At 41.5% G+C, this 19,844-nt stretch overlaps 1 protein-coding gene across 1 annotated transcript in view; it reads left to right on the top strand.

Annotated features, from left to right (window-relative positions):
- LOC124605443 (probable ATP-dependent RNA helicase DDX27) overlaps window positions 1-19,844 on the top strand; it is a 47,433-nt gene that overhangs the window by 4,045 nt on the left and 23,544 nt on the right. The window contains exons 3-4 of the mRNA XM_047137119.1: window positions 15,303-15,504; window positions 15,769-16,050. Of these exons, the coding sequence (XP_046993075.1) occupies window positions 15,303-15,504; window positions 15,769-16,050 (484 nt within the window). The remainder of the gene's footprint in view (window positions 1-15,302; window positions 15,505-15,768; window positions 16,051-19,844) is intronic.

Genomic DNA, 19,844 nt, shown 5'->3' on the forward strand with positions numbered 1-19,844 from the left:
CTGCTCTCCCTTCTTTGCTTAGAACTGGATTTGCATCTGAGCTCTTGATATTCATACAAGTGGTTCTCTTTTCTCCAAAGGTCTCTTTAATTTTCCTGTAGGCAGTATCTATCTTACCCCTAGTGATATGCGCCTCTACATACTTAACATTTGTCCTCTAGCCATCCCCGCTTAGCCATTTTGCACTTCCTGACGATCTCATTTTTGAGACGTTTGTATTCCTTTTTGCCTGCTTCATTTACTGCATTTTTATATTTTCTCCTTTCATCAATTAAATTCAATAACTCTTCTGTTACCCAAGGATTTCTATTAGCCCTCGTCTTTTTACCTACTTGATCCTCTGCTGCCTTCACTATTTCATCTCTCAAAGCTACCCATTCTTCTTTTACTGTATTTCTTTCCCCCATTCTTGTCAGTTGTTCCCTAATGCTCTCCCTGAAGCTCTCTACAACCTCTGGTTTAGTCAGTCTATCCAGGTCCCATCTCCTTAAATTCCCACCTTTTTGCAGTTTCTTCAGTTTTAATCTACATTTCATGACCAATAGATCGTGGTCACAGTCCACATCTGCCCCTGGAAATGTCTTACAATTTAATACCTGGTTCCTAAATCTCTGTCTTACCATTATATAATCTATCTGTTACGTAGCTCATATCAATAGGATGTGGCATTCAGATGGTTTACAAGAAAATAAGGAGTCTATATATACAAGGAGTGCTACATTGAGGTACTTTGGATAAGAGCATCAAGCAGACCAGACCATGTATCAGCCTAACTTATCTCTTTTGTAGCACCAGTATTTTGTTTAGGTGCATACCACCAGCACACCACCACAGATTTATCCCATAATTTATAAATATGGAAACTGCCCTGTAGTATATGGTTTTCACCATTTTATTACATACTAGTTTGGACAGCTGTCTAAGCAACTACAATACACTACTTATTTTCCTGAATATAAAATGAATTTTGTTTTCCCCATCGAAGATCGTCCTCAGAGAACAGACCAAGAAATGTATAGTATTTTGCCAATATACAAAATTCCACGAACGTTTCCTGTATGTCAGTGGCATGAGTTGCCTGATTATAACTCCAATAACAGTGTTCCTGTGTCACTGATTTTTCAGGGGCTGGTTACTAAAATATTGAATCTCTTCTGATACCCCATGTGTTGGAAAATGTGTTATCTCCTCCTCATTGTTACCATAACACAGCAGAGGGGTTATGAATCTAGTCTGGATTGCACAGTTGGTAAGGTTCTGGGTTGAAGACAGTCCAGCAGACTGGTTTTAGTTTGTCAGGGAATTTCAAAATGATGACATGCTGCTGCACAGTTTAAGTTTCACTCTAGAGTAAATATTTATTACTCATTTCTTTAAGGTATTGATGCTTTTGCTGCAGTTAAGTAGCAGCTTTAGAGGAACTTACAGAAACCAAGCATAGCTTAACTACACAAATATTGGCCTTTCAAGAAGGGCTTATTACTTACATGCATATAATTCAAGTAGTCACCAGTGGTTGGAAGTTGTTGTTTGTCAACAAAATTTTTAAGTGTGTGGAATGTTGATTTTCTTCTGGCGAAGAACAGGAAAGCATTTGTGTAAATGCAGTGCACTTTGACCATACTATTGGTCTATGCATCTTGTCCCAATTTGTACTGGCCAACCATGGTTATTAATGCTTATATGTATGGTGAAACTTGACTGAGGTATGTTGTGTTTGAATCTTCATGGAGGAAGTAATTTTGATCACCAGTATTTGACTGGCAGGAGGGGTTGAGAGGTGATAGTGAACAGTTCCTGACCACCATACTTTGAGCCAGTGCCAAGAGTTAAATTCCAAACTTCTCCATAATCTCTCTTGGAGTTTTGGCACGTGTCACTGTTGATAGTGATACATTGACTAGGTTAAATTAATTGTATTAAGCTTCCACTTTAATGCTAGAATATGTGGGGGCACCAGACTTCCCTCTCTCCTGTCTCTTTCATCAACAACAGAACTAAATCTACATAAAGTTCCACAAGCCACTTAACAGTGTGTGGCAGAGGGTACTTCTGATAACCACTAACTGATCCCCCTTCCACCCCCCCACCCCCCCACCCCCCACCCTGTGGGTCCGAGGGTAAGACTGTGCCTGAGGTATTCCTGTCTGTCGTAAGAGGCGACTAAAAGGAGTCTCAGATGTTTTGGCCTGTATGTGATGGTTCGCTGTAGGGTTTGACCTCCATTCTCCAAAATTTTTCCGAAGAGCAAGCCATTTGGGGATGGGCGCTTTACATGATGCATCGTGCCTTGAGATCTGTAGCCAGCTTTCTCGTCGTCACATTGCTGTCCCGCTCATTCTCCATCTCTTGGGCAAGGACACCTTCCTGAATGTGTTTTCCACCATGCACTATGCAGTGTCGCCTTTCGTGCAGACAGTGACCATGGACTTGTTTGCACCTGATATCCAGCGTGATAGCCAGTCTGTTGCAGTGGGGCTGCCATGTACCCTGTTGGTTGTAATCCCCTGAGAACAAAGGGATTGCTCTGCTGATGCCTACACCATTAACTTCCCACGTATGCCAAGGAGTAGATGCCTGTCACCCTGGGGCATCGGGACACCCGACAATGGCCATCCTGCCAGATGGCCTTTACTGTGGCTGGATGACACCCGTGGGGAAGGCCCATGGTTGGTGTGGGTGGCATCAGGGCAGATGACGCGCGATGAAACATACCACGTCATCACTTGCTGGTGATCAAACACCAGCAGTCTCTAAGTGTTCTACGTCCTTGGCCACACCATGGGAGGAATGCCAGGCTAATGATGGCAGTGAACCTTATTCACCGCGGTACCTTGTATGTACGAGAACTGGTGGAGACTCCTTTGTTTCGATGAAGCCACAGTTTTTTGTAGACCATTTAGAGGACAAGTTTGAGGTGGAGGGCTTGTCCAAAAAGCGGTAAGAGTCAGTCTTGATAAGAACAGCATCCTCTGCCCAGTCACAGGCATTACTCGCTTGTGACAAGCTGGTGGATGTTTCAGTTACCATCAAGCCTCATAAGAGCTTAAATATGGTCCAGGGTATTATAATCCACAGGGTCCTTCTCTTGCAGTCTGACGACGAGCTGCATGCCAACTTAGAGCGACGAGGCATTCATTTTGCCTGGCACATCCATCGAGATCCGAGGGATAATCAGGCTGCCACCAGAGTCACATTGCCTGAGAAGATCAAGGTGATGGTCCCCTATGCGGTGCTTTAAGTGCTGGAAGTTCGGCCATATGTCTTCCCACTGTACTTCCAGCATCACATGTAGAGATTGTGGGTGTCCATCACATCCCAATAATCTATGTGCCCCGCCTCCCATCTGTGTGAAGTTTTACAGCATGAAAGGCAAATCACGGAATACAAGACCCTAGACCGAATGACCTACACTGAGATAAGAGGAAATTTGAGCGTCTACATCCTGTGGCTATGACCACCACTTACGCCGCCGCTATAACAGTTGTAGCCCCATCCGTTCTGCAAATTCTGGTTGGCTCTCTGAGCCGGAAGATTACACCTGCCCCCTTGATGGTGGGGGCACTTACCTTGCTGTTGCTCCCACACCACCTACCTCGGGAGCACGCCCCTCCCCCCCCCCCCCCTACCCCCTCCCCAAGCATCAGGGCACCAGTCCCTGTTTCTCAGCTGGAGAAGCGTAAGTCTTTGGCACCTTTTGCGTGGAAGGGGTCCTTTAGGTCACTCCCTCCCCATGTTTCTGCTAATGGGAAAGATGACTCCCGCCAGTGACTGAAGTGCCTAAAAGTAGCTGGTCGTAGGGCTTCATGATTATCCTCAGTCCTGGAGACTGAGCCAGTGAAGTCCTCCCAGCCAGAGAAACCCAAGCAGCAGCGAGAAAAATCCAAAAAGAAGGCCCCCCCCCAGCCTTTTACACTCTCAAATGGCGGCTGGAAGGGCAAGTTATTTCATTCACTACACGCCACAGTGAATACTATAACGCCCTATTTACAGAGTGGGAGCTCCTCAGTGCCCTGGCACATTGCCCCGATTCACTCCTGGGCCAGATTGGCTCCACAGTCAGATGATTAAACATCTCTCTCCTGACTACAAGCGACATCTCATCATCATCTTCAACCGGATCTGGTGCGATGGCGTCTTTCCATCACAATGGCGGGAGAGCACCATTATACTAGTGATCAAACATGGCAAATACCCGCTTGATGTGGATAGCTATCGGCCCATCAACCTCACCAACATTCTTTGTAAGCTGCTGGAACGTATCGTGTCGGCGGTTGGGTTGGGTCCTGGAGTCACGTGGCCTACTGGCTCCATGTCAGTGCGGCTTCCGCCATGGTCGCTCTACCATTGATAATCTTGTGTCCTTCGAGTCTGCCATCCGTACAGCCTTTTCCAGATGCTAACACCTGGTTGCCGCCTTTTTTGATTTACGAGAAGTGTATGACTCGAACTAGCGACAACATATCCTTGCCACATTATACGAGTGAGGTCTCAGAGGCCTTCTCCCGATTTTTATCCAAAATTTCCTGTCACTTAGTACTTTCCATGTCCAAGTTGGTGCCTCCCATAGTTCCATCCATATCTGGGAGAATGGAGTCCCGCAGGGCTCCATATTGAGTGTCTCTCTATTTTTAGTGGCCATTAACAGTCTAGCAGCAGCTCTATGGCTGTCTGTCTCGCCTTCTCTGTATATGCGGATGACTTCTGCATTTCTTACTGCTCCTCCAGCACTGGTGTTGCTGAGCGGCGCCTACAGGGAGCCATTCACAAGGCGGAGTCATGTATTCTAGCCCACGGCTTCCTGTTTTCAGCCGTGAAGTCGTGTGTCGTGCATTTCCGTCGGCGTCGTACCGTTCATCCAGAACCAGAACTTTATCTTGCTGATGATCCACTCACTGTAGTGGAGGCATATTGATACTTAGGACTGGTTTTCGATGTCCGGTTCTCTTGGCCACCTCACCATGAGCTTAAGCAGAAATGCTGGCAGCACCTCAATGCCCTCCGCTGCCTGAGCAACACCAACTGGGGTGCAAATAGCTCTACTCTGCTGCAGCTCTAGAGAGCCCTTGTTTAATCCCACCTTGAGTATGGGAGTGTGGTTTATGGTTCTGTGGCACCCAATGCACCGCTGTGGGGTTTGACCAGCGACAGGTTCTTTTAGAACAAGTCCGGTGACAAGTGTCCTGGTGGAGGCTGGAGTCCCTCCATAGAAAGTTAGGCGTGCACAACTGCTCGCCAGATATGTTGCACACATTTGTAGTTTTCCTGTGCATCCAAATTACCATCTCCTTTTCCCACCTGCGGCAGCCCGTCTCCAGTACCGGTGGCTCAGGTCGGGGATAATTATTGCAGTTTGCGTGCTATCTCTTCTGTCTGAACTGGAGTCCTTCCCTTTACCACCTATACTTGAGGTCCATTCACGTACACCTCCGTAGTGTACACCTAGGCTGCGGCTTCGCCTGGACCTTTCACATGTCCCTAAGAACTCAGTTAACCCTGCGACTCTCCGCTGTCACTTCCTCTCAATTCTTGACATGTACTGGGGCCATGAAGTGGTTTACACTGATGGCTAGATGGCCGATGGTCACGTTGGCTTTGCCTATGTTCATATGGACATACAGAACAGCACTCCTTGCCCGATGGCTGCAGTGTTTTCACTGCAGAGCTGACGCCCATATTTCATGCTCTTGAGCACATCTGCTCATGGCCAGGCGAGTCATTTCTCCTGTGTACTTATTCATTGAGCAGCCAACAAGCTATCGACCAGTGCTACCCTCGTCATCTTTTGGTAGCGACCATCCAGGAGTCCATCTGTGCCCTGGAACAGTCCAGTCGTTCAGTGGTGTTTGTCTGGACCCCAGGTCCCGTCGGAATCCCAGGCAACGAACTTGCCGACAGGCTGGCCAAACAGGCTACACGGAAACCCCTTGCGGAGATGGGCATCTCTGAACCTGACCTGAATTCTGACTTCCGCTGCAGAGTTTTTCGGCTTTGGGAGATGGAATGTCATAACAGTACGCACAACAAACTGTGTGTCATTAAGGAGACTACGAATGTGTGGAAGTCTTCCATGCTGGCTTCTTGCAGGGAATTGGTTGTCCTCTGCCGGCTCCGCATTGGCCAGGCTTGGGTGACCCATGGTTACCTTCGGCGCTGTGAAGACCCACCTCAGTGGCAATGCGGCACCTGGTTGACAGTGGGCCATCTTCTGGTGCACTGTACCACTTTGACTGCCCAGCAACGAAATCTTGTTTACCGGACTCGTTGCTGCAAATTTCATCTGACAACGCCTCATTGGCTGATAAAGTTTTAAGTTTTATTCGTGAGGGTGGGTTTTATCATTTGATCTAAGTTTTAGCGTATGTCCTTTGTCCCTGTGTGTCCTCCGCGCTAGTGCTTTTAGGGTGGGGGTTTTAATGTGTTGCAGAGTGGCTGGCTTCTCCTTTTTATTCTCATGGTCAACCAGACATGGTCATCTGCTTTGTTGTTTTACTCTCTTCACCCCTTTCTTGCATTTCTGTGGTTTTCTTGTCCCCTTTTTGTCCATTTACACGTTTGTTGCTTTTCATCGTTCTTGTGATTTTTTTGCCGTTTTGTGTTGCCAGTCTCGTTTGTTTTATTCTCACACTTGTGACATTGTTTTATTCAGAACAAGGAACTGATGACCTCGTAGTTTGGTCCCTTCCCCACTCTTTTAATCCAACCAACCAACCATATACCAGCTGTAATGCAGTGTCTACACAACAGTGTGGGCAAGGCCATCAACCAACTGTCCTCCTGACTGAATAGCCACTTCCACACTGTGACCAAGAGCAGAGTTGACCACCTAGTGGTGGAACACAGTGCTGAGTATCACAAGCTCAGTTTTGATGGCTGCTTCACAACTGGTGCCATCTGAATCCTTTCCTTCTGCACCAGTTTTTTCTGAACTTCACAGATGGGAATTTATCTTGCAACACACCCTTCACTCCTGTTGTCCATTTGGTCTCAATCCCTGCTAACCCCTTGCACCCACACCATTTCCTCCACAGTCTCTTCTTCCTTTATTCTGTCACCACCTACCAATCCATTCCCTCACATTGTCGTCATTGTGTGCTGCACAAATTCAGCCATTCCAAAGCCTGTGTGTTGGATTCATATCCTGTGCAACTGCCGCATCCCTCTCAGCTGTCAGCCACCTGTCCCCAACCCTCCCTTCTGCTCCTTGCCTCTTTCCTCTCCTTGCCCATTCCACCTGAATCAACTCTTCACTGAAGTCCAACCCCAGATCTACAATATTTCCGAACCGGGTCAAAAACTCTATAGTGGCACCCACTCCCTTTTGAGTGTTAGTGATAGGTTGTCAAAATTAAAAAAAAAAAAATTTTTTTTTTTTAAATATGTTCATTTTATAGCTCACATCTTTCTGAAGAGTTTAATATAGAAAACAGATATGTTTGAGGAAGTCTAATGTTCTTAAATGTGCCAAGGCGGAATGCCACGCCTCTTCACAAGTATTCTTCAATCACATTCACTATATTTTTCACTTTGGAATTCAAACGTAATTTTGTAATGGAAGCCATCAAACCTATGTTCATGGCAGTGGAAATTAAAATGTCCTGTTAGTACATCTCCTGCTCAAAGTTAGCCAGTTTGACATCCCCCCCCCCCCACCCCCCCCCCCCACCCCCTCCTCGCCCTTAAAAAACTTGCAATTAATACTGGGTGGGTGGGATCGTTTGTAACCACTAGAATAAAAACGCTTCAGAAAATTTGCATTCTTTGTTGCCTTAATAACTCTCTCTTTAGTGTGACATAAAATTAAATATAGGAAACATAGAACTAGTAAAGACGAGAGACAAGCAAGACAGTACAATCCTTAGGCCCCAGAATCTTTTTCTTTTTAATCTTGCTACAGCTTTACACAGCATGCTTTTCTTCCTGTAAAACAATCTTTTTACCTCATCAAAGCTCGTCATACGCTTTGCTACATGAAAAATCAAAATATCGTTGTCTGATACTGAAAAAGCTGTTAATATGAGTAGTTCCTAAGACTGGTGTGGTTTCTCAATTTGATTACATCTGTTTTGTCACTCTCTGCTAGATAAAACGAAATAAGCCTTTCTAATATTGCAGCAGTTGTAACACATATTGTGTAAGTGAGACTGTCTCATTTACATAAATAGCGCGACAGAATATAATTCACGAAGTACCAATATCAAATGCCTATTAGGACATTTCATTCATTTGCTCCAGTTTTTCAAGCATGAGATCAAAAACTAGTAGTATGAAATTTTTGTATAAATTTGGAATTGTCATATTCTTCCGTATAATCAGTGAGGCATCTCTGTTTCTTATCCTTCCTTGTTCGTGCAATCTTGTCATCAGAATGAAATTTTCACTCTGCAGTGGAGTGTGCACTGATATGAAACTTTCTGTCATATTGAAACTGCACACCAGACTGAGACTCGAGTTCGGGATCTTTGCATTTCATTGGTAGAGCACTTGGCCGCGAGAGGCAAAGGTCCCAAGTTCGGAGTCTCGGTTCGGCATGCAGTTTTAATCTGCCGGGAAGTTTCAATCGTGTCATCACTAATTCTGTAACTATTGCTGCTACTGTCAAAACTTATTCTGTATTTAACTTCACTAACCCTGCCAGAATGACCGGTTTAGGTATGCAGCGTTTATTATCCGGTTAAGCGTTATTATGTGTTTGTACAAACCATTTTCTGTGCTATTCCGAGAATAGAACGTATGCATCTCCGACCATAAACTGTACAATTGGCCATTAGTAGTGTAGTGATCCGGCAAAAATTTTCTGTCAAAATTTCATTTTCTTGGATGCACTGAGAAGATAATACGTAATCTTTCTTACCCGTTCGTTATTCCTGTTAGTCGTTTATTGCCCCTCTGGTAGTCTGAATCTGTGGATTGTGCTAATAATTATAACAGTGCTTATAATTCGCACACCAAATCAACCACATAAGCAAACAGCGATTGGCATCATTTACCCGTTTGGGTTTTTTTCGGATCACCATGTATAGCCCGTCCTCTTTTTTTCTTCAGGAAAGCTTTTTAGTTCTAGATGCAGCAGGGATTCCCCTGGCAGAGACAACATGTACACTACGCACACATTCAAAAATCAACTTATGATTCGTTCGGAAATCAACTTAAAGGATGTTCGGAAACCAACAGGAAAGTTTCAAAATCATTTGAACAATAGATAAACCAAGGTGCTTTGGGAAACAAGGTTTTTTTTCTTCAAGGATATGAATGTTGCGCCCCTTGAAATTGCTGTGGGGGACAGATACCCCGGTTTGCTACCCCCCCCCCCCCCCCCCCCCCCCCCCCCCCCCCCCCCCAATATCCGGGCCTGTTCCAGTCTACCTGCCATAATAATCACATTTATTTATTTGAATATAAGTTATTTATACAAGTCTCTCATGGCTGTTTGACTAAACATATATGACTCAGTAATTGAATATAATAGAGGGAAACATTCCACGTGGGAAAAATATATCTAAAAACAAAGATGATGAGACTTACCAAACAAAAGCGCTGCCAGGTCGATAGACACACAAACAAACACAAACATACACACAAAATTCGAGCTTTCGCAACCAACGGTTGCTTCGTTAGGAAAGAGGGAAGGAGAGGGAAAGACGAAAGGATGTGGGTTTTAAGGGAGAGGGTAAGGAGTCATTCCAATCCCGGGAGCGGAAAGACTTACCTTAGGGGGAAAAAAGGACGGGTATACACGCGCGCGCGCACACACACACACACACACACACACACACACACACACACACACACACACAACAGAGGCCTGTATGTGTGTGTGTGCGAGTGTATACCCGTCATTTTTTTCCCCCTAAGGTAAGTCTTTCCGCTCCCGGGATTGGAATGACTCCTTACCCTCGCCCTTAAAATCCACATCCTTTCATCTTTCCCTCTCCTTCCCTCTTTCCTGACGAAGCAACCAGGGGGTTGCGAAAGCTCGAATTTTGTGTATATGTTTGTGTGTCTATCGACTCAGTAATTGGATATTTATGAAAAAACTTTGGGTTCTTGGCATCAGTTGACCTGGCTACCTATCACCAGTGGCCAATGTAGTGTATGCAAGCTTGCTTCCCATGATGCGTTCCCTAGTAATTCACTTGCCAGAATTTTGGCTTGGGGAAAGTCTCACAATAACAAGGCACAGATTAGGTTCAGTTTTCATTCCAAAGGGAAAAATGGGATGACTGCTGTGGGTGCTGAACAAGTCAGAAAGTATAAAACATGAAACATTTGAATATAATAACACTACCCTGATCACATGCCAAGAGATTGTCAAAATGGGTAAATAATTTATTGTAAATTGGAACTACTAATATTTACACAATTAATATACTGTCAGACTGAAACATAGTTACGCTATTTCAATAAATTTATCTTACTCAAAATACTTAATCCTAACTGCTGTGACCAAATGTTGTCAAAACTGAAATCTAATAGACATTTTTACTTAAGCTAGTCTGATAGTCCCTGTTAAGATACTCATCTGTAGTGTAAGAGTTGCCTATCAAAAAGTCTTTCAAACTCTGTTTAAACTTTGCTTTATCTGAAAGCAAGTTTTTAATGGTTACTGGCAATTTATTGAAAATGTTTGTTCCTGAATATTGGATTCCTTTTTCGACAAAGGTAAATGGTTTTAGGTCTTTATGTAGATTGTTCTTATTCCTAGTATTGATACTATGTATTGAGCTGTTAGTCGGAAATACATATATATTACTTGCAACAAATTTCATTAAGGAACAATTATACTGAGAAGGAGTTGTTAGAATACCAAGTTCATTGAACAGGTTTCTACATGATCATCTTGAATTTACACCACATAGGAGTCTTATTATACACTTTTGCATGCTAAAAGCTTTTGCTCAATTTGGCGAGTTAGCCCAGAATGTGATCTCATATGACATAGTAAATGGAGGTAAGCAAAGTATGCAAGTTTTTTTACATTTATATCTCCTACATATGAAATCATTCTCACTGCAAATACAGACATATGTAGGCACTTCAGAGGAAAACCAGATATAATTAATTCCTAATCAAATGAAGACTGACTTCTCACTGCACTCTTTATTTCCTGTTCGTTAGATAAGATTCAAACCATTTCACAGCACTGCCGATGACAACAGAATGTTGTAATTTACTTCAGAGAATGCTGTGAGTGACACACTCAAAGGCTTTTGACTGGTCACAGAAAATGGCAGTAGCCTCTACGTTTTTATCTAATGAATTAAGTACATTCTCACAGTATGTGTAAATAGCTGTCTCTGTATCATAATCCTTAAGGAATCCAAATTGTGACTTGCACCATATGTTATTTGCAGTCAGATGCTTGAATGCAACCTTTCAGGATATTGTTGGGGGGAAGGGGGAGGGGGAAGTGACATTGGCCAGTAGTTTGATGGTCTCTCTTTATCCCCCTTCTAGTAAAGAGGCTTAACTTCAACATATTTAGCTGATAAGAGATTAATTACACAAATAACTTAAGACTGAACTCAACTCACATGAGCACTCTTTGATTAACTTTGTTGATATGCTATCATAACCACTAGAATACTTAGTATTTAAGGATTTTATAATGGATGCTATTTTTAGGGAGACATTAGTCTCATTTCCATTTTACTGAAGGTATTGGTGAAGTCTGGTCTCAGATACTCCATTGCACTGTTTACCAAACCTGATAACCACAAGCTGACAGTAACAGAAACGAAGTACTTGGTTAAGAGGTTTGCAACACTACATGCACTAGCTGCCAATGTTTCTTACTTTTCGAGCTATCCGTTCCTCTTCCTTTTTGGCCCCATCTGTCTCTTTCTTCTCTATATTTAATATCGTTTATAATTTGTTGCCTAGTGTAATTATCTTTTTCTCGTAATAAAGCTGGTAATTATCTGTTTCTCGTAATAAAGCTGGTTAGATTTCTGGGTTACTTGCTTCAGTATATTGCAGTATTCTTTGTAATACATGAAAATGCTAGCATCAGAGCTGTTCCTAGATTGTACAGTCCCAAATGATGTCTTTAGTCCTTGTGTAATCCATGGTTTATTTTTAGACTTACGTTTGATTTGATTTACCTTTAGGTGAAAACAATTTTCAAAAGAGGAAATAATTTTATTAATTATTGCTTTGTATTTTCTATTCGGTCAGAATTATTGTAAACATCTAGCCAGTTCATGTCTTTGAGCAGTCTCCTAAAATTGTCATTTTTGACTGATTTATTACCCTCCTGTAGTCAGATTTAATAGATTTTGTGTCCTGGCAAGTTTCAACATTTAACGTATGATGCTGCATGCCACGATCAGATAGGACATTTACTTTTGGTTTTGTGATATGACTTTTTCCCCTAGATTTGTCTACAAATATATTATCAATAGCAGTCTCAGAGAGCATTTACATGCCCTAGTTGCAAAGTTCACAGGAGGTATTAAACTGAATGACAGTGTTACTGATTGCAATAATTGTTCAGTGACAGAGCTTTTCAATAAATCACCAGCAACCAGGACTCTCTTGTTTTTTAACTGCGAGATGTGACAACAGAGCTTCCAGATTTTTGTATGAAGAGGTTAAGTTTCCTGAAGGTGCTCTGTATATCCTTATTATTATAAAGAACTTATTATGAAATACTACTTCTGTTGAAGTTTCAAAGAGCTGCTCGAGCAAAATGTATTATCAGTGCTCTTGAAATTAAAACAGTTTCTGACTGATGTGATAACTCCCCCTCTCTCCATATTTTCTGTAAAGAAGTATGAAGTTAACTTTAAACCTGTAACATTTAACATACCTATACCTATGGTCACATGACGTTCAGAGAGGCAGATTATATCAACTGGTTTGCTCAACTTTAATTCAACACATATAAGCAACTGATTAAGCTTACCCCTTAGTCCTCGAACATTTTGATGCAATAAGGCTAACTGATTGTGTTCACTGGATGAACCTAATTTTCCTGTCAATTTTTGAATATCTCCAGTTTCAGTCAGGGGCTGTTTGCATGAATTTTCTACATTAAAATTAGTCTTCTGACTGCCTGTTTTATCATTGTGAATGTCATTTTTACCCTGGCTCTGAACATCTTTTGTTTCTGCCTTCCCTACCCCAAAAAGTTGTCACTTGTAGCCACTGGTACTTTACCACTTGTGATAGTGCCCCCCCCCCCTCCCCCTCCACCCCCACCCCCTCCCCCTCCACCCCAACCCCCTTAAGTTATTCGCTATTAGACGAGACACTTTTCCATTCACTTCCCTTCTCTTCCCTTTCCTGTGTAATTGAAGGCCTTGCCTAGTATAGTCCCACCTACTGATAGTGAATAGCTTAACTTGGAACCCTTTTGTCCAGAGCTAAAGATACTAAGCATTACAGTAATTTTCAGTCTATCTCTTAACAGCCATACATTTCCTTCTGTATTCTGTGTTATCTGTGTCAGTGTTTGTTCATAAAAAAGGGAGATTTGCACAGTTTATCAACAAGGCAATCAACTTATTCAAAATTTTAGGCCTTCCTCCTCTTCATTATGTACAAAGAACCTAAAACTTCTTGTGCAACTTTGCTGCACAAAGTTTTAAAATCTTTACACTCACTTTCAACAAGGCCTGCAGTTTGTGCATGTATCTAGTTGCTGACAGCATAGTCTCCATATATTCTCCTTTTGCAGGAGGTGCATCTTGAATGTCTGTTGATGACAGTAGTTGGGCACTTTTCTTTCAAAGGTTCTCCATTTTGTTGGTAAATATGTTTTTGATATTACTGCAAATGGGTCATTGGGAATATCGTAACTTCAGTAAATCCTAGTGTCTTGAACCATGAGACCAAGCTTGTCCATTAGTCCATGGAAAGTTGTTGGGTTCATAGCTCTCTTCTCATTCTCAATTATAGTGTTTTTGATGTTTGTGCCTTGAAATGGATGGTTCCACTGATCAGTCTACTCTGTGTCTGTATTTATTGTCAAGTAAACTGGCTACTCCAGATAAAGCATGGGCTACATGATTGTCAAATATGATAGATGAAGAGCATTTCCTTGGATCCGTTTTGTTTTATGTATCTGTAATCGTGGCCATGGCAGTTTTCATTTTGGCAGGTTCGAGGCCTAATTCCCTTACCTTCTGCTTCTGCTCCTAATTCCAAGTTAAACATGTCATTCATCCATTTATTCAAATATTTTTCCTTTTTTCTTGCTTTGTCATAATTTTATTCATCTGGCTATTCCAATCTGGAATTCCGTTTAGGTGCAAATCAACCACAAAATCTCCAACCCTGGAGACCAGGGACTTTGTTTCAGGGTTTTCTACTTCTAAAGGAACCCCCTTCACTGTAGCTGGCAAACCATCTCTGTTTCTTTGGTCAGGGCCTTAAAATACTACCATCATAACTCCCAGTTTCATATTCGAGCATGCAAACCCTCACCATCACAATAAGATAAAACAAAAATTGGAAATTTGTGGTAAGGTCTTATGGGACAAAATTGAGAGGTCATCAGTCCCTAAGCTTACGCACTATTTAATCTAACTTAAACTAACTTATGTTAAGGACAAAACACACACACACACACACACACACACACACACACACACACACACACACACGTCCGAGCGAGGACTCGAACCTCCGACGGGGGTAGCTGCGTGGACCGTGACAAGGTGCCTCAGACTGCCCGGCTAACCCATGCCGCTTACAACAAGGTGACAGTCCCTAAAGAGACAACAAAATTTAACTAGGTGAACCATGCTGGCAAACTTTTGTGTATTATTGTAGACTGGAAAGCTGCTATTATTATTGGTCAAATTGTATCCTGACTAGTAAAGAAATTTAAACCTGACATTATACAGAATTGAATGATCAGCTTGTTTATGCAGAACTGCTCTATTTTTGTTCATTTTGTTTAGCATCTCTTGTATTGTCTGGTGAACTCATTATTTGATTGAGTAACATTAATTTTGTTGGTATGCCCAACTTCCCTTGAATGTGTATTGCAGAGCTTCAGGAAAACTAGTTATTTCTTTTGACACACATTTACTTATGAAACCTTCTTCACCGAAGAAATATTTTTAAAGTGTTTCCTGTGATGCCTTTAGAATAATAATATAATGTAATTGTCAACATACAACTGTGGCTTTTGATAAAGTAATACGGTGATATGAGACAGCTGAGTGGGCTTTAAATGGAGAGCATTTGAAAAACATCTAGAAGCAGCTTCGTATCTTCCCCATTAAAAACTTCAAATATTTCTCTCTTATTGAAAGCTTATTTACTTAATGATTTCATTGTTTCTTTGCAAGGTCTGAGAGTAGACACATTTATCGGAGGCTTGCCTTTTGAGGAAGATGTAAGAAAGCTCAAAAGAACTCACATTGCTATTGGAGCTCCAGGCAGAGTGAAACACCTGATAGAGAAAGGATACATGAAAACAAATTGTATACGTCTATTTGTTCTTGATGAAGCTGATAAGTTGTTGGAACCATCTTTCCAGAAAGATATAAAGTAAGTGAAATGTCTCTGTATTTACATACTCTCTTGCTAGAATGTTACTTTTGTGCGGTGTTAACAGGCTGCTAAATGTATTTGTAAACTAGTTTGCCTTAGAAAACCAAACTTTCTAAGTAGTTATTGTTTACTCAAAATAACACATGCAAAATGTCTGAAAAAATGTAATGTAAAAAGATAACATGTATCGCTCTGTATGTTTGATGTTTTCCACTTTATATTCATGTCTTCAGTGGATTCTAATTTGTTTATTTCTTGCAGTTATATATTTTCTAGGCTGCCAACAAGGAAACAGTTGTTGGCTTTGACTGCTACATTTCCTCAAGAATTGCAGAACTTCTTGTCTCGTTATATGCATAATCCATTGCATGTGAGTCCTGATGAAACAGCATTGACTTTATTGGGACTTCGGCCATTTGTCACACTGGTTCGAGCACACCCTAATCCTGCAGCACAAGTTCAGATAAAGCTTGAATGTCTTGTACATGTTCTTTCACATGTTTCTTTTCAGCAGTGCCTTATATTCTCAAATTATCAGAGCAGGTAAGAAATTTCAGATTTTCTGTAAACATTTGCTTGCTTTAAATATAATCATAGAACAATGAGAAAATTACCTAGTATAACACAGAAAACTTTCATAGAAATGAAAATTTATTTTAATTCTGTTGGTACATACAGAAGTGTAGTGTTGTTTCATCTGTAGAGTAGTTTTTCCCATACAACTTTTTAAAGTAGGTGTTTTGTGTGTGTTTCACCACGGTAAACTGGAATACATTGTTGCCACAGACGTATTCTTATTTATTACTTTTTGGATGGTTCATCACAAATGGAAGTGGAGAAGGAATGCCCATTATTTAAATGACTCTGAAAAGTATCTAACTGATTTTGTGTATTATTAGCTGTCCACAAATTAAAACCAGAATTTAAAACAGGAGTCAAATCAGTTTGTGGTAGCTGATGGCCTTGCACTCAAGAAAGGTGAAGTAGATTTCTCTAATCAAGAGGTTATAGACAGTCAGTTTCGTTTAATGTAAAAAGGATCCATCTTGCCGATAATCTTGCAAAGGGTAAAACAATAAGTGATAAGTACTACAAAAGTATTATGGTCTACGAAGTTGAAAATGTGTAAGAAGTTTTTGGGTTTAGAGAATGGAAAGTTTGTTTTCCACCATCAGGACAATGCAGTTCTCCACAGAAATGCTTTACCAATTGGGAAACTAAACAAATGGAAGTAAAAATTGTTTAGCATATACCATATTAACCAGGTTGGTAGCTTCTTCTTCTTCTTCTTCTTCTTCTTCTACGATAGCACTATAGCCCTTGTCTTCTTCTTCTTCTTCTTCTTCTTCTTCTTCTACGATAGCACTATAGCCCTTGGTGAGCCATGGCTTCTTCAATGACTTTCCTCCATTTATCAGTTGTTTGCTGCTCTTTTCCACCACCGAACTCTCATTGATGATAAGACCCACTATTACATCATCAATTAATATTCTTCTAGGTATCCCTTTTCACCTAGCTGAGTGGATCACACCTTTCGTCACTTTCTTTGGAATTCTATCCTCTGCCATTGTCTGCACATGTCCTAGCCATCGTATTCACTGGGATTTACAATGTTCTTACATCTACATGACTACTCTGCAATTCACATTTAAGTGCTTGTCAGAGGGTTCATCGAACCACAATCATACTATCTCTCTACCATTCCACTCCCGAACAGCGCGCGGGAAAAACAAACACCTAAACCTTTCTGTTCGAGCTCTGATTTCTCCTATTTTATTTTGATGATCATTCCTACCTATGTAGGTTGGGCTCAACAAAATATTTTCACATTCGGAAGAGAAAGTTGGTGACTGAAATTTCGTAAATAGATCTCGCCGCGACGAGAAACGTCTTTGCTTTAATGACTTCCACCCCAACTCGCGTATCATATCTGCCGCACTCTCTCCCCTATTACGTGATAATACAAAACGAGCTGCCCTTTTTTGCACCCTTTGGATGTACTCCGTCAATCCCACCTGGTAAGGATCCCACACCGCGCAGCAATATTCTAACAGAGGACGAACGAGTGTAGTGTAAACTGTCTCTTTAGTGGGCTTGTTGCATCTTCTAAGTGTCCTGCCAATGAAACGCAACCTTTGGCTTGCCTTCCCCACAATATTATCTATGTGGTCTTTCCAACTGATGTTGTTCGTGATTTTAACACCCAGGTACTTAGTTGAATTGACAGCCTTGAGAATTGTACTATTTATCGAGTAATCGAATTCCAACGGATTTCTTTTGGAACTCATGTGGATCACCTCACACTTTTCGTTATTTAGCGTCAAGTGCCACCTGCCACACCATACAGCAATCTTTTCTAAATCGCTTTGCAATCCATACTGGTCTTCAGATGACCTTACTAGACGGTAAATTACAGCATTATCTGCGAACAACCTAAGAGAACTGCTCAGATTGTCACCCAGGTCATTTACATAGATCAGGAACAGCAGAGGTCCCAGGACGCTTCCCTGGGGAACACTGATATCACTTCAGTTTTACTCAATGATTTGCAGTCTATTACTATGAACTGCGACCTTCCTGACAGGTAATCACGAATCCAGTCACACAACTGAGTCGATAGCCCATAGGCCCGCAGCTTGATTAGAAGTCGCTTGTGAGGAACGGTGTCAAAAGCTTTCCGGAAATCCAGAAATACGGAATCAACCTGAGATCCCCTGTCGATAGCGGCCATTACTTCGTGCGAATAAAGAGCTAGCTGCATTGCACAAGAATGATGTTTTCTGAAACCATGCTGATTACGTATCAATAGATAGTTCCCTTCGAGGTGATTCATAATGTTTGAATACAGTATATGCTCCAAAACCCTACTGCAAACCGACGTCAATGATACAGGTCTGTAGTTCGATGGATTACTCCTACTACCCTTCTTAAACACTGGTGCGAGCTGTGCAATTTTCCAATCTGTAGGTACAGATCTATTGGTGAGCGAGCGGTTGTATATGATTGCTAAGTAGGGAGCTATTGTATCAGCGTAATCTGAAAGGAACCTAATCGTTATACAATCTGGACCTGAAGACTTGCCCATATCAAGTGATTTGAGTTGCTTTGCAACCCCTAAGGTATCTACTTGTAAGAAATTCTTGCTAGCAGCTGTTCGTGTTTCAAATTCTGGAATATTCCATTCGTCTTCCCTGGTGAAGGAATTTCGGAAAACCTCGTTCAATAATTCCGCTTTAGCGGCACAGTCATCAGTAACAGTACCATCAGCACTACGCAGCGAAGGTATTGACTGCGTCTTGCCGCTTGTGTACTTTACATACGACCAGAATTTCTTCGGATTTTCTACCAAATTTCCTTGCAATAATATTAATTTACACATCAAGTTCCATAGGACCAAATTGAGAAGCAAATCTCCAAGGTCATGGGATACGTCAGTACATGAAATTACAACATAAAAGTAATAACAGATAAAAGTACAATGTTCATGAACCCTTAAAAAGTCAAGTCTCTAAGTTTAAATAAACGCAATCAACAATACAACAAGAATCAGCGTAATTTTTCAAGGAACTCCTCGACAGAATAGGAGTGACCCATGAGGAAACCCTTCAGTTTAGATTTGAAAGCAAGTGGGTTACTGCTAAGATTTTTGAATTCGAGTGGTAGCTTATTGAAAATGGATGCAGCAGTGTACTGCACATCTTTCCGCAAAAGAGTTAAGAAGTCCGATCCAAATGCAGGTTTGATTTCTGCCAAGTGTTAACTGAGTGAAAGTTGCTTATTCTTGGAATAAACTAATATTGTTAACAAGAAATGACTGTAAGGAATATATATATTGAGAGGCCATTGTCAAAATACCGAGGCTCGTGAACAGGGGTCGACAAGAGGTTTGTGAACTCACACCACTTAGTGCCCGGACCGCCTGTTTCTGAGCCAAAAATATCCTTTTAGAATGGAAAGAGTTACCCCAAAATATAATACCATACATCATAAGCGAATGAAAATAAGCAAAGTAGACTAATTTTTGTGTCAAACGATCACTCACTTCAGATACTTTTCGAATAGTAAAAATGGCAGCATTAAGTCTGAACATGATACTGAACGCGGGCTTTCCATTACAGTTTACTATCTATCTGAACATCTAGAAATTTGAACTGTTCAGTTTCACTAATCATATGCCCATTATGTAAAATTAAAATGTCAGGTTTTGTTGAATTGTGTTACAAACTGCAAAAACTTAGTCTTACTGAGATTTAGCATTACGCATTACTTTAATTTCTACAAGCCGTGAACTTGTCATGAACTGCACTATTTGAAACCGAGCCAATGTCGCACACAAC

Source organism: Schistocerca americana, chromosome 3 (assembly GCF_021461395.2).
Source record: "Schistocerca americana isolate TAMUIC-IGC-003095 chromosome 3, iqSchAmer2.1, whole genome shotgun sequence".
Lineage (NCBI taxonomy): Eukaryota > Metazoa > Arthropoda > Insecta > Orthoptera > Acrididae > Schistocerca > Schistocerca americana.